Here is a 15639-nt window from a genome sequence, read left to right as displayed (position 1 = left end):
TTGCCAGTTGCTTGGAGAGTGCCGACGTTTTCTATTTGGGCGATTGTCTCGATCTTCCCAACAACAATCATCGTTGGCATCCATTTCAGGTTTCAATCTGTTTCCGTTGATTTTCTAACAGCTTTCGATTTGCATTTCTTGGATCAAGATCGGTATTTGAAATTCGTTAGGTTTTTAATTCCTTGCTGCTCGTGGCTGTCGCATTCCATGGAACGAGATGGGTTTCTGTAGTGGGTTTAAAGCTTTGATTTGCTGTGAAGTTTTGTCAATGAGTGATTATTAGTATTACCGTACTTTTGATTACTCGTATCCTTTTGGACTGTGACAAGTTCGTCTTTGGAAGCTTCTTTCTTTGCTCCATTTCTTAACGACTTGCTCGATTTTGTGCTTTATGCCATGGTTCCTCTTTCCGTCAGAGGCGATGGAAGTGGTGCTAGCTCTTCGAAGCGACCGCTGTTGGATCTCAACAATGTCCCTGCTGCTGAGCCCGAGTCTGTCCACCCGTCGGACCCACAGGCGGTAGAAGACGAAAAGAATCGTCTACGCCAGGAGAACGCCGAGCTCCAGAGAAAGCGAGTTCTTTGGTTGGGTTGACGAAGCGATAGTTGTTAGAGGTCAAGAATTGAAAAATGTCCGTTTTCAATCTGTTTCCGTTCATTTTCTCATAGCTTTTGATTATCATTTCTTGGATCAAGACCGGTATTTGAAATTCGTTAGGTTTTTAATCGCTTGCTGCTCTTGCCTATCGCATTCCATGGAACAATTCTGTAGTAGTTTAAAGCCTTCATTTGTTGTGAAGTTTTGCCATGTCAAGTACGGTTCTTTAATTTGGTTGAGTTGATAAAGTGAGTTGTTATTAGATGTAAAAAATTGGAAAGTGTCCGTTTTCAATCTGTTTCCTTTCATTTTCTCATATCTTTTGATTTGCATTTCTTGGTCCAAGACCGGTATTTAAAATTTGTTAGGTTTTTAATCGCTTGCTGCACGTGACTGTCGCATTCCATGGAACGAGATGGGTTTCTGTAATGGGTTTAAAGCTTTCATTTGTTGTGGAGTTTTGTCATGTCAAGTACGGTTCTTTGGTTGGGTTGACGAAGTGATGATTGTTGTTAGAGGTCAAGAATTGAAGTGTCCGTTATCAATAGCAAGGTTCAAGAAAGTAGCTAATATCAGAAATTTTAGGGAGATTTACCGTATGGCTAGTTGTGTAGTATGATTCTATATTCTTATTGAGACAACTGGTAGTGATGAATCACATGATAAGTAACCTGAGTATTTATCCATATTTACAGTTCCAATTGTTTTTTCTTCACATTGTTGGTCCTCCTGTTTAGTTAAATAAGACCTTTTTCTGGTTTATTTTGGTCTCTCCAGTTAGCTTCTGCTTGAACATTCCGGTGATGAATAAGTTAAAGCCACATATGCAATGAAATATGCTTTAGTTTTTTGTATGGAGATTGGGTCTGCGTCTCCTACTTGGAGCTTATCATTCAATAGAAGTAGGGCATTATCAAAGAAATCTTTGTTGTAATATTTCCTCTACTTGCAACATTACCATGTGATATGTCATATTACAACATTGTTTGGGCATATCACACTTGTGCTATTTGATGTCTACTTGATATGTCAAATTGCCAAATGAAAAAAGGGTTCATGATCTTGATGCTTTCGTAGTTGCAGAGTAATTCCTTGTATATATGGTACAGTTAAACTCTCAGGTTGCTTGCAGAGTAACTGCTTAATACATCCAATTTGAATGGCTGCATGGTTGCAGGGTGTATCAGAAGCATCAATTAAATTAGGAGCTGTTTACAGATATGACAGATCCTTGCTCAAATTGAACCATTTGTCTATGAATGGATCTCAAAGCACGAAGGAAGCATCAGTGCAGAGCATGGTTTGGGATTTTGATGAAAGCAGATAAGATATATTACAGCAAGCCTCCTGAGACAGTATGTAATTTTTTCTTAGATAAACAGAGTTGCAAAAGTAAATTGAAAATTCCTTTATAATCTATACCCTTTTACTTTGCATCAGTTACTCCTTCCTGTTGCGAAATTGCAACAAATTTTGCTAATTTCTCAAAACAGAAACAGACCAATTCTATCTTTTGTCCTGATAAGCCCATTCACTGAATGTATTTCTTTCCATACGTTGTACTTCCACTGCTCGATTGCAATAGGTTGTTTCTTCGATATTGTAGTTTAGTTATATTTAATGCTATTACAAAAGTTTATCCAGATCGGCCTATGAAGATATTGATTAAATATATTAGAATGATAAATTTGTCAAATGAAACAAATGACAATTAGTCCTATGTAACTCTATATTTTTATTCATTTGACACAAACCTTTCATTATATATCTCACTGATGTTTCTAGCTTCTACTTTAATACATTTTCTGATCCTAATATTTATCACTCAAAATTCTATTTAAACTATCAAATTCTTTGCAATGCCTCTTTTAAAATAGTAAATAATTACCATTTTATCTTAATTATTCATGCTTTCAGAATAATATTACTTTGTCCAAATTTTGGATATGCTAATTTATTATTTCATTAAATAGAATGATAATATTAATGACAGGATATGATCATTAAAAAAATTTAAATTAAATCAGATCATTTTCAAATGGTTATAGAAGAAATATAAAAACATAGGAGATGAGAAATAGGCTTAGTCGTTCATGGCCGATTTCATTCCTTGTGCCTATCGAGCTAATAGTTTGTGCTAGCCCACACATATATATAACCCATGGGCCTAACAGAAAATTTTATATTTTAAAATAATTATTTTCAATTATTTAATATGTTATAACGATGTGGCCAAAATTACAAAAGTTTTTCAAACTATGAAGCACTAAATATTATAGTAATTTTAAAATTGCACATTGAAAAAATTATATATATATATATATATATATATAAAAGAAGTTTCCTGTTTCATTTCTCTTCGATTTCCATGTCTTCGATAATCACAGCGCTGGTCGCGTCGTTAGCCCCTTGACCTCATCTCCCTCCCCGTAATTCGTTCGTCACGTGCGTCCTCCCCTCCCCCTCGTCCTCTCTCAGATCCGTCTCCATGCGCTCCCCTCCGTTGCCGTCCGCCGGAGGCGGCGCCCGCGACGCTGAGACACTCTTCCGCTCCAAGCCGATCCCCGAGATCCGCGCCGCGGAGGCAGCCACGAGGCGGGAGATCAAGGCCAAGGAGGAGGAGCTCCGCCTGCTCGTCGGCGAGAGCTATCGAGATCTCATCGAATCCGCCGACTCCGTCCTCCTCATTCACTCCTCCTGCGAGTCAATCGACTCCAATCTTGCTGCCGTCGAAGCCGCCCTCCGCTCCCTCTCCGTCCCCTCCGCTCCCGAAGCGCCCACCCTCGCGTCTAACCCCGCTGGCGCTCGCGTCTACGGCATTTCCGCCAGGATCAAGTACCTCGTCGACACCCCTGAGAACATCTGGGGCTGCCTTGATGAGTCCATGCTCCTTGAGGCTTCCGGTCGGTACCTCCGCGCTCACGAAGTTTACGGCCTCCTAATCAACACCGCCGATCGAGAATTGCTCGCCAAATTTCCTCTTCTTCGGCATCAATGGGAGATTGTCGAGGGCTTCAGGGCCCAGATCTCGCAGAGGAGCCGCGAAAGGCTGACTGATCAGGGGCTCACCATCGCCGCCTACGCAGATGCCCTAGCTGCTGCTGCCACCATCGACGACCTTGAGCCAAAGCAGGTGCTGGGCCTATTCTTGGACTCGAGGAGGTCGTGGATCTCGCAGAAGTTAGCAGGTGGCATCCTGGATTCTGATTCCTCTTCTTCTTTGCTATGTGATGTGGTTAGGACGATAAGATCTAGCTTGGGGCAAGTGGGCGAGCTCTTTCTTCAAGCGCTGAATGAAATGCCGTTGTTCTACAAAATGGTACTAGGGTCTCTCCCTGGGACACAGCTGTTTGGTGCAATCCCTCATCCAGAGGACGAAGTGAGGCTCTGGAAGTCGCATAGGGAGAAATTGGAAGCAGCCATCGTTCTGCTTGAACCAGATTGCATTGCTGAGACCTGTTCTTCTTGGTTAAGAAACTGCTGTGAGGAAATTTTTGGTAGGTGTCCAAATGGTAAGCGTATAACTGATGCAATTGCTAGCGGAGAGGGCCTTGCAGCTGTGGAAAAGATGGTTCGTTATACTTTGGATGACCGAGAGGGATTGGAGGAGAGCTTGGAACATTGGCTGAAAAGTGTCTTTGGCTCTGACATTGAGTCCCCTTGGAACCAGATTTGTGGGCTCATCCTGAAGAACGGAAAAGACATCTTAGAGGATAGGCTGGAAGAGGCATTTACTGGCAGAATGAAAGTAATCATGAATTCAGAGTTTGCAAACTTGAATATAGATATCAACTTGAGGAACTCTATCCAGGCTATTGTGAAAACTACAGAGAGGAATGGCCCAGATGATTCACAAGCCTATTTGAAAAATCTGTCAACTGATGGCGGAATTTGGTTCTCAGAGTCAATTCAAAAGAAAACAGGACTACTTTATGCACATAAACCAGCAATTTATGAGAATGACTTCAACAGTAGCTTGAATGCATATCTTGGGCCTGAAGTTAGTCGGATTAGAGATGCATTGGACAGAAAATGTCAAACAATACTAGAGGATCTTTTGTTCTATGTGGAATCTCACAACTCTTTTTTGAGGTTAAAAGAGCTGGCGCCATATCTTCAAGAAAAATGTTACAACACCATAGTTGTCTTACTGAAGGAACTTGAAGATGAACTTGCACTTCTTGCTACTGCTTTGGAGAGAAACACACAGGACAAGGAGTTACCTCACACTGTCCTTATTGACAGATCACTCTTTATAGGACGCCTTTTGTTTGCATTACAAAATCATTCGAGTCATATACCTCTAATTCTTGGATCTCCAAGGCAGTGGGTTAAAGATACTCCTGGTGCAGTCTCTGTTAGCTTTCTATCCTCTCCTTTGCCTGGGAAACATAATGCATTTTTTGATTCTCCAATCTCTCCCCATCATAGCTCCAAAAGTCCTAGGAGACAATTTCTTGGTAATCCTAGAAGGCAGACAATTTCAGCTGCTGCTGCGTTGTTTGCACTGGATGAAAACTCAAGTCCAAAGCTTGATGTACTTAACAAAATCTTTAAAGATCTGTCCATCAAATCTCACAGCCTGTGGATTGTTTGGCTGTCCAATGAGCTAGCACTAATTCTTTCCAAGGATATTACCAGAGATGAAACATTATCTTCTTCAACTCCTTTGCAGGTATATGGTCCCTGTTGTTTTTAGAAAAATGACGTAGTTGTGATTATTTATGAATCATTCTCTAGGGAATTTTACAGCATAAATTAAAGGGAAATCATGTAAATAAAAATGTCACGATTCCTACAAATGCTCAACTCTTTTAGGAAATTGAATTTCACCTCTTCTTCTGATCACTATTATTTGTGATAGAAGGATACCTACAAGAATTTGGTAGAGATCTCAAATTAAGGTAAGTGATTTGGTCATTCAGGGACCTACAGGTTCGCAAATCCATATGATAATTAAATTTAAGTTTGTTGTTTGTAATAGAAGGAAAGCTAGGAAAAATTTATGCACAGCAATAAAAAGGTATCTTATGTTGACTCCAAATAATGGGGCTGCATAGATTCTTGTTGTTATGATGAAAAGAGGATAGTATGTTTCTTGGATTGATAAGCATCTAGTTGCATTGCTTGACAAAGAGAAAGGATCTTTCAGTTTGCTTTTGTTCTTGCATTGATGACTAAAGTGAAGGTTGCCAAAGGTTCCCTCCTTGCTGCTTAACCATCTTGTATTTCAAAAAGAAGAAAACAAAGAGAGTGAAGGTGTCACAACTCGCTCGGATGAGAGTATTAATCCATTAACTTATTTTTAAGCTTCCATTGTAGAAAAGTAACAGAGTTTGGTTACAGCAATATATTATTCATATGGATCACACATCAATAACATGTTCCTTTGAGTAGAAGAAAGAAGTCATACCATAGTTATATGTTTAGCTAATTGTTAAGTTTTTTTTTTTCATTGGAGTTACTTGTTGCATATGCTATAATTTTATAGTATGCTGTTGTTTTCTTATATTTAGATTATGTTAGTTGAATTACATGGTAACTATTTCTTATATAGGGCTGGGAAGTGACTACCATCAAACAAAATGATTCCAAGGAAGGCCCTTTGGAGATGAAAATCTCTCTTCCTTCTATGCCTTCACTCTATATCACCTCCATTCTCTTTCAAGCTTGTTTAGAAATTCACAGAATGGGAGGTCATATTCTTGACCGACATACACTGCAGATGTTTGCGTGGAAATTTTTACAGAAGGTATATTGCTCCAAACATTTAACTTTATAATTTGATCTCCTTGTGCTAATATGTGATATGTATTACTTTTACAGGAATATTTGATTAGGACATTTTTAACATGTTCCATACAAGAATAGTCGGTCATATGTGTGTGCTTCAATTTTGAATTTATGCATCTAGGTTTTCTGGTTCTGTTAGGATGTATGCATTTTTTGATATCTGGATAATGCTGATTCTATCATCAGTGTTTATTTAAACCACTAAATAACTAGAAATCTTGTGCTCCAGTCTAAATGCTCATGCATTATATTAGCTTAATGAGCTTACAGGATACCAATTGCTTAGCTCAAAAATAATCATTTGTTCAACATGAACTTGTTGCTCAATTGCTTCACTGAATCTATTAGCTACCATTGAACATCATCGAGGTCATGAACATTGCTAGGAAGAATTGATTCCCAAATTAATTTATTAGCAAGAATGCAAGATGCACTTTTGTAATTGTAGCCCAGAAGCTCAATCTAGATCTTTAAATTAACGAATGAAATGTTTGTCAACTTTAATGGTTCATTTTGTCAGCCTACTTGTATTGTCAAGTAGTACAGCAGTAATGTTATTGTGCAATTTATGTCTGGCAACTGTACAACATCTCATTAGAAGGGGAGCTTTGGTGCAACGATAAAGTTGCTGCCGTGTAACCTGAAGGTCACAGGTTTGAGTCTTGGAAACAACTTCTTGCAAAGCAGATAAGACTGCGTACAATAGACCCTTCCTCGGACCTCGCATTGGCGGGAATTTTGTGCACCGGACTGCCCTTTAACTGTACAACATCTCGTTGATGACAGAAAATTCTACTTAGGATGAGGTTTTGCAGCCTCAAGTTAAAATTTCCATATATTTATTCCAAAATACTAAAAATTTGATTGGGTGTTCACTTTTAGACTTATCTAAAAGCTTAGGCTTCTAATAAAGAGCTTATGCCTTAGGATTATGACCAGCATTTTCTCAAGTTAAGCTGGATTAAGCGTGAGCCCTGGTCTGAATTAAGAGTGCAAGTCAAAGATTGATGAGCTTTAGACAGAAAGCTCAAAATGGGTGATTAAAACAAGGATAAATAATAGAGATAACAGGAGCTAGCTTGGATTCAAACATCAACTGTGTGCATTCACAGACATATGGTTCGAGTTTCATAAATATCTAAGTTATTGAATGGAAGTAGTTTTCTTGACAGTTTGATGATTGGAAAACCAATTGTCAAGCATCGTAGACCTGGCCTAGCAAAATGAAATCATCAGTCCAGCAAACACACTACATATACACAGTTGTTGTGGTGGTTCTTGAGATTCTATTATTTGAAATATAACAGCAGTAAATGCAACTCTGGGATCAATTCAGTAAAACATCAATAATAGGTTCCAACTGTTCTTTAGGATGCAATATGAAGATCAAAAGAGACTAGTATGGTTTATTAACATACAAAAGTTGGAATAGTTGGCTATACTGAGAAGTTAATGAGAACATAGGCATTATCTTTTATATGTGTATCATAGAATAAAATTCTACTCTATCCAGCTGTGCTCTATGCACATCCTGAAATGCAAATGACGTCGAAATTCCCACTCCAACTTGATATACACACTGCACAGATTCAGTGGACAGTTGTAGGCATTTTCGAGATAAAGGATCATGAAGCCTCAGTGTGATAATTCAGGAGATCAGGAACCAGCAACGAATGGAGTTTTTGAGAGAAACAACGAACCATAGCTTGAAATTATGGTGGATTGGAGTATCTGAGTAGGTATGTCTCCTGAGTCTTCTTCTTCAACTTCCTCTTCAACTTCCTCTTCCTGCTTCTTTCCTCTTATCCTCTTCCTCCTTAGTAGTCAATTGTCCTTCTCTTGACAAAGCACAGACTACACTACCTTGTTTTGGTACATGCTGTGCCAGTTAGGACCAGATGGATCTCATATAGAAGCTCAGCACTGGGACAAGATTTTAGAGATTGATATGTCTACTCCCCTGTTTTGATTCATGGCATAGTAGAGACGTAATTAAGAGCGCTTTGTTATTTTAGTTATCCATTTTTGCAGGCAATGTGAATGTAATACTAATTGATTTTTTTTCCAACTGGTACAAATATTTATAACATAATACACTATTTATGTAACTGAAATTATTTGATTCGTATTAAACGTTGTCATTAGGTGGTTGAAGTCTATGAAAGATTTTTATCAGCCTTGGAGAATGGTGAATATCAAGTCTCAGATAAAGGAATACTGCAGATTTTGCTAGATTTGAAATTCATTGCTGATGTTCTCTCTGGAGGCAAAGACTCTACTGTCAGTGGTCCTGAATCAAATGCCAAAGAAGATTCATTAAAAGTTAAAATACTAAAACCTGCGTCAAGATGGAAACAGCCACAAAACAAGCCTGATTCTGCAAATGTGGAGGCCATTTTGAAACTAATCAATAGCTTTTCACGGAGGCTGGATCCCATTGACTGGGCTACGTAAGCATCCTCTTAGTTATAATGTTAGGAATTTTGGTTGAATATCAAACTAATAAAATGGCAAGCTATGTGATTTTAATCATGATAAAATATTGACTTGTCATGGACATTTATCTTAAAATATTTTGCAGGTACGAGCCTTACCTCTGGGAGAATGAGAAGCAATCATACAAGCGATATTCTGTTCTTTTTGGCTTCTTAGTTCAGCTTAATCGTATGTACACAGACGTTGTCCAGAAATTGCCTACAAAGTCAAATGCAGGTTCAAACATTATGAGATGTTCCACAGTTCCCCGATTTAAATACCTCCCTATCAGGTCAGTTTTACTTTCCCTAATATGTAACGTCCTACAACAAGGCAGATAATAAAGTTGAATGTAGAATGGGATTTTTGCAAGATCATTATCTACCCTAAAGTTTTAAATCAAATATTTTCCTTCAAGCAAATCAATTTTGTTTTTGTAATATTTCCTTGAAAGTAGATTGGTACCTTCTTAGGTTTCTTTGAGACATATTTGTAGTTGTACTTCTACAATTATCTCATTGTATGGTTCTAATATGAAAATTTCTCTTCAGTGCTCCTGCATTATCGTCAAGAAATGTACATAAATCAGCTCTGCAGACTTCTGATGATACCTCAATGAGGAGCCCCTGGAAAGCATATGGAAGTGTGGAACAATCTCAGAAGCCAGACTTTGATGATAGTCCAAACTATGGAGTTACTGCACCGTTGCTCAAGTCTCTCATGACACAGGTACAGTAGTAGGAAATCCAACATATTTGTTCTTAACAAATCCTCTTTGCAGTTTAGTGTTATGATTATGTTGTCAGAAAATATCATCAGTTGCATATTAAATTGATTAGTCACTGTGCCACCTTATTCTAGGTCTCTCCTTAGGTGCAGTGGTTTTAGGGTTATTTCCATAAAATAAAAATGTAATATTTAAAATTTTCAGGTGAAACTTTTCGCCTATTGGTGCCAACTACCTTGATAGGCTTTTAAGGCATCACTTGTCCATATTCCCTAGTAAGGGTGGCAATTCGTGTCATGTTATGTTAATTGTGCTAGGTCAAAAAAATATTATAATAAAATATTAAAATAGTTATATTTTAAAAAAATAGTTTTATAAGGTGTAAGATTGATGATTATAAAGTTTTATGACAATTTTATGTCGTATAAGATTAATATTTCTAAAATGAATTAAATTTATAACAGGTTAGTTCATATGAACCCATTTATTCTCTCATTGTGTCTCTTTCATAATTTGTCTTTGTTAATTGTTTTCTGGTCATGTCAGCTCTCTTTCATAGGTTGTGTCTGATATTGTCAGCTCTATTCTTTTGTGTCACCGGTGATAGGTTATACAAATAATTACTCACAATCCAAATTCTCTTTAGCCAGCTATGCATGGTGGAAATAGGCGTGATTTTCAGCAACAGAAATATAAAAGTGACTGTTGTTTGATCATGATACATGGTTTTTCTTCCTGGTGGCACTTCTAATTTTCCCAGTGTTTTTGGTTTATCATCCCATGTTATTGTCCAGATAACACAAGGCTTCATTTAGTGTCTCAAAAAAATAATAGGTGAAATAGTGGCAAGTTGATGACTATTGCTTTATAATCAACATTGAATATCCAGGCTTAGCTTCAATATTCAATGTCTTCTTGATGAGTTAAGTTTGATTTTAATGACAATAAACCTCATAATTTTTTGTTAGCCTCATAAAATATGTTTTGTATTTAATGGTCATGATTCTTTTACAAGTCTGATTAGTATACATTTACATAACGTTTTACCTTCAGATTTGGCCATATAATATGATACTGAACATGAATGGTGCTATTCTTATAACTTTGCCCCCAGGTGGGAAGCAAATTTGGGGAGAGTACCTCCAGATGGGGCTCTATGCTTTCTGATGGCCAAGTTGGTAGGCTCAAAGACAGATCTGCTGCTGCCATGTCGACCTTTGGCGACATTCTTCCTGGCCCTGCAGCAGGGCTTCTATCATCTCTTACATCAGGTGCGGCCATGTTCGAAGCTTAACTTGTGTTCATTCTGCGTCAATATGAGTATTCAGATGAAGGAACAGAATCCATTTGTTTGGAGAGGGCAAACTTCAGCTGGCAATTTCCAGTCTCACTGCAGAGGTTGTAAGCCTTCTCACAGCATGAGCAATTTGCAATTAATTGAAACCCCATGCAGTGGAATCTGTCTTGCAATGTGCAGTGTTTAGGAGTTGGAACACTTGGTCCAACCCTCCATGTTATAGAAGTTGAGCGATCAGAGTTGTATATGTTACAAGATTCACAGTTTCAACAAAATATGTATAGTTTCCCCCATGGCCGAGTAAGACTAATTTTGTTTGTTCGAGTTTTGATCTAGTTTGTTGATCTTAAAATATTGGACGACATTGTTATATAATAAATAGTCAAATTCATGTTACAAGTTTCACAGTTTCAACAAAATATATATAGTTTTCTCCCCAGGGCCCTGAGTAAGATTAATTTTGTTTGTTCGAATTTTGTTCCTTTTTGTTATTCATAAAATAGTACATCTCAATCTTCGTTTATTCCAAGCTTGATATCAAATTATCCTTCACTAATCATTCACCCAAATCAGAAGCCACTTGGATTCCAACCCCACTTTGGAGGTGAACCTGCCCCAAGGCAAGCCTGGAGCTTGCCCAAATACTACCACTCATCAATTGCATGGATCTCAAGGTAGCGTACCTCCTTCCTCGTGCATGGAGAAGGCCAAGAACTTAAGAGAAGCAGCCAGACTAAACCCTCTCCTTCTAATTGCTCTCCCCTTTGCTGGCCTCATCTTCTCAGCCCTCACAAAGATCACCAGAAAAAGAAACCAAAAACCTTGTGGCCTTCCGTTCCACGAAGAAGAAAGCCTGATGGATTCTTCTTCTTCCAGTTGTTCCACATATGATTTCGATTCATCCTCCATATACCAAGAGGAAGAAGAGGATGATGATCTTGAACAAGTAGAGTCCCTGCAGAGGTGCCTAGAAAATCCAACCGATGCTTTGATGATTAATATCCAAGAAGCTGCAACTGATGGCAGAGCTTGTGAGATTCAACCATCCACCAAAGATGAAACAGAGCCTCTGCAACTGATGACTCTAAAAGAAGAGATTGAGTCTTTGAACTCACTTGTGGCTGCAACTGCTGACAGAGCAAATGAGATGGAGTCAGAATTCCAGGACTACTACAGTGCAAAGGAGAAGGAAGCGGATTTCCACAAGTTACAGATTATGTCTTTGAGTTACAAGCTCGAGTGTCTGGAAGCCAACAACCGGAGGCTCGAGAGAACCATTCGCAGTCAACATCTCAAGAAACTGAGAACGGAGCTCAAGTATCAGCAGAGGAAGATAAACAAGATGCAAAAAATAGAAAGGCTTCATCGTCTCGAAGCTCGGAGGCAAACTCTGGTTATGAGCGCTCGAGAGGATGAGTGGTCCAGGATCGAGGAGGAGTTGAAAGAAGTGAAAGATTTTGCAGATCGATTGATGCAGGAAAGCAGTTCATTAGATTGCAAGCTGGAAGCATTGACAGGCATAATGCAATCTGCATCAGAGGTTCGTATCCTAGATCCCCAATTAACTTGTTTTTTCGATTAGAAAAGAGGTTAAATTGTGCGAGCTCATATTCACAGGCAAAAGCAGAGATGATCAAGAGTGAAAGCTTCAGGACTGTTTCGAACCAGGAGTTACTCGATCAACTTGAGCTGTTCCGGTATCAATGGTACCTGGAAATGGAGGAGCTTATATACTTGGGCTGGGTCGGCGCTTGCTTGAGCCATGAACTCACCATGAACCAAGAAGAGGAAGAACAAGAAGATTTGAATCCGGTTCAGGAGATCGAAGAGCAGCTGATCATGGAGAATGAAGTTGTGAAGAGTTGCAGGGTGGAGTTCCATGACTCAGAATGTTCCCCAGCTGCTGCAGAGAACAGCAACGAAACTTGCATGGATTTGGAAGTTGAAGGCAGCAAGAAGAGCCGTCGTTATTGTGGGTTGAAGAAGCCAAGGTTGCTGCGCAAGCTTAGAGGATGGGCCAAAGGAAAGAGAAAGGAGGAAACAGAATTGATGGATTAACTTGTTGCATTCAATTACTCAAAATATTGAAGCTCACATTAACAAATAATTTATCTGCCACAATGACTAAATCTACAAACTTTTCTCGTTAGTTCACAATCCTCCAAGTGTAATTAAACTGTTACATCACCATCTTTTTCTTGTCATTGTCAAAGCCCATTGGATCCTGTTAGGTAGCTGAGGATAAACAAGAAGAAGAATTATGAATTTTATGATCCTGTAATCGATCTGTTTCCAGATAAGGAAATGGCAGTGCAAGATCTAGATACTACAGTTCAAGGATATATTACAGGTCCATAAAAGCTTTCAATGCCTAAACTTATTGCACTATAACTGCTCATCTTTTGATGACAGTTCAGCCCACATTTAATTCTTGAGTTCTCCTCTCCCCTTCTTAAATCCCTCTCATCTACTTCTTTCTCCATCAACATTTGTCCATTGAGCAACTGTAGAGCACACTTCACTTAGTGAGGGAGTGAAACAATGGAGCTTTGGAGAGGAAGAACTAGTGCAACCACGAATCTGGCTCTTGTTGCTGTTGTGTTGGCAGCAATGGTGGAAATCTCCGCGGGGCAAGGGCTGGTCCCTGGTGTCATGATCTTCGGAGACTCCGTCGTCGACGCCGGAAACAACAATAACCTTGCCACTCTTGTCAGGGCCGACTTCCCTCCTTATGGAAGAGACTTTCTCCAGCACAAGCCAACAGGACGGTTCTGCAACGGCAAGCTTGCAACTGACTTCACCGGTATTATATTGTCAAAAGACTGTTTTATCTGTCCAGAACATGAACTTTCTACTAATTAATGATCGCCACGAATTCAATCAATCTTTTATGAACAAAAACAAATTCCCATGCAGTCGAGAACCTCGGATTCACTTCATATCCACCAGCCTACCTCAGCAATGAAGCTGCAGGAACAAATCTCTTGAATGGCGCAAACTTTGCCTCTGCTGCATCTGGATACTTGAACAGCACTGCAAATCTCTATGTGAGTGTTCTCAGATTTTCATCGTGGATTTTCATAGCTACTGTAATGATTCTCATGGCCAAGAACACGTCGTCCTGCTAAGGATTACCATCATTGTCTCTCTTTGGCAGCATGCAATCCCTCTAGCCCAGCAAGTGCAGTACTACAAGGAGTACCAGTCCAAGGTGGAAACCATTGCCGGGAGAGAAAAAGCAAGAACCCTATTCAGTGGTTCCATCTACATTCTCAGCGCTGGGAATAGTGATTTCATCCAGAACTACTACGTCAATCCTATGCTCAGTGCAAGTTACACCCCTGATCAGTTCTCTGAGTTGCTGGCGAAATCTTTTACCAATTTCGTTCAGGTGCATTCCCTGCAAAACTTCACAAAGTTGCTCTAGGGATTGTTTAACAAAGATCTACACACTGCATCAAAACTCCCATTTCTTCATTTCTTCATGCGTGCATCAGAATATATGAGTTATTTTTGTTGAGCCAAATATTAGAACACTTTACTAAATCACACACCTAAATATACGAGCTTTTTTTCAAATTATTAAAGCAATTAGTCTTCTGCCCTCTGCCTTCGTTGTCCACTTACCAAGTATTTACATTATACAATGTCCTTCACAGCGAGTATTCCTACTTTAGTCAAAATAAATGATCTACTCCATTATATGTCATTCAATGCGTTCAGGCTAAAGTTGGGTCACTGCACGTTAGTAGTAGTTGAGCAATCAAGACACCAAAGGAAATTGATGAGCTCTGCTCTTAACTTGCAGACATTTATTCATTACTCATGACGTTAATAAATGGCCTATTCTGTGGACCAGAATGTGTACGATTTGGGAGCACGCAGAGTCGGTGTCACATCTCTACCACCAATGGGGTGCCTTCCAGCAGCCATCGCTTTGTTTGGTGGTGGCAATAATGGCTGCGTGACACGGCTCAATAACGATGCAGTCACCTTCAACAAGAAGATCAACACGGCTGCTGCATCCCTGAGAAGAAGTCGCCCTGATCTGAGGCTAGTCGTCTTTGACATCTATAAACCTCTACTGGACCTGATCGACAACCCTGGGAGCAGCGGTATGCATAGTTCGAACCCACTGCAAAACATACAAAAAGTTTCAGACACGTAACTGACAATTGTATCCTCCATTTGGCCCCAAGGTTTCTTCGAGTCAAAGCGAGCTTGCTGTGGCACAGGGACGATCGAGACATCGCTTCTTTGCAACACAAGAACTCTGGGGACATGCAGCAACGCCACTGAGTATGTGTTCTGGGATAGCTTTCATCCTTCGGAGGCTGCTAACAGGGTCTTGTCTGATGCTCTCCTGCTCCAGGGCATTGATCTGATCTCATAAGAAATGCAATGCAGGCATTTCCCTTTTCTCTAGAACTCTACTTCTAGTGCATGCATTTAGAATTGTATGAGGAAGTGGTTGTCTTATCCACTATTCTGCTAGTCTTGTCAGTTGTCTCTGAAGGTGGTTAGCTTAACCGCTATTATTAGATTTGAACTACTACTATGTTGATGATTTAGCCATCCTATTGCTTGTTATGTAATAATGCTTTTGCTGGTTCACATGCCATATTATAACCAATTTGAGTACTGTGAAGAGCTACTGAGACACATAAACCAGAGATCTTAGCTCGAAAGCTAATTAAGAGAATGAACTTTCAACTAAACAGCCATCAAATTACGCTTGGAGGAGTTTCCT

General features: G+C 39.3%; 3 protein-coding genes across 3 annotated transcripts; all 3 read left to right on the top strand.

Annotated features, from left to right (window-relative positions):
• Positions 1–2987: 2987 nt before the first annotated feature.
• Positions 2988–11288, top strand: LOC141845883 (conserved oligomeric Golgi complex subunit 1-like). The gene is made up of 6 exons (XM_074733890.1): positions 2988–5272; positions 6155–6349; positions 8536–8840; positions 8972–9157; positions 9417–9594; positions 10707–11288. Exons 1-6 carry the CDS (start codon positions 3086–3088, stop codon positions 10884–10886), a joined length of 3231 nt encoding a protein of 1076 aa, XP_074589991.1. The 5' UTR covers positions 2988–3085; the 3' UTR covers positions 10887–11288.
• A 298-nt stretch (positions 11289–11586) lies between these two features.
• Positions 11587–12973, top strand: LOC141843228 (protein CHUP1, chloroplastic-like). Its single transcript, XM_074731312.1, has 2 exons — positions 11587–12429; positions 12507–12973. The coding sequence occupies exons 1-2, from the start codon at positions 11587–11589 to the stop codon at positions 12945–12947; spliced, it is 1284 nt and encodes a 427-aa protein (XP_074587413.1). The 3' UTR covers positions 12948–12973.
• A 457-nt stretch (positions 12974–13430) lies between these two features.
• Positions 13431–15282, top strand: LOC141846396 (GDSL esterase/lipase At5g03810-like). Its single transcript, XM_074734432.1, has 5 exons — positions 13431–13692; positions 13806–13936; positions 14047–14280; positions 14749–15004; positions 15089–15282. The coding sequence occupies exons 1-5, from the start codon at positions 13431–13433 to the stop codon at positions 15280–15282; spliced, it is 1077 nt and encodes a 358-aa protein (XP_074590533.1).
• The last annotated feature ends 357 nt before the right edge of the window (positions 15283–15639 follow it).

The sequence above is a fragment of the Curcuma longa genome, chromosome 1, assembly GCF_044706935.1.
Source record: "Curcuma longa cultivar G26 ecotype Majalengka, Jawa Barat chromosome 1, ITB_CL_G26_1.1, whole genome shotgun sequence".
NCBI lineage: Eukaryota > Viridiplantae > Streptophyta > Magnoliopsida > Zingiberales > Zingiberaceae > Curcuma > Curcuma longa.
This window is presented reverse-complemented; position numbering and strand designations above follow the sequence as displayed.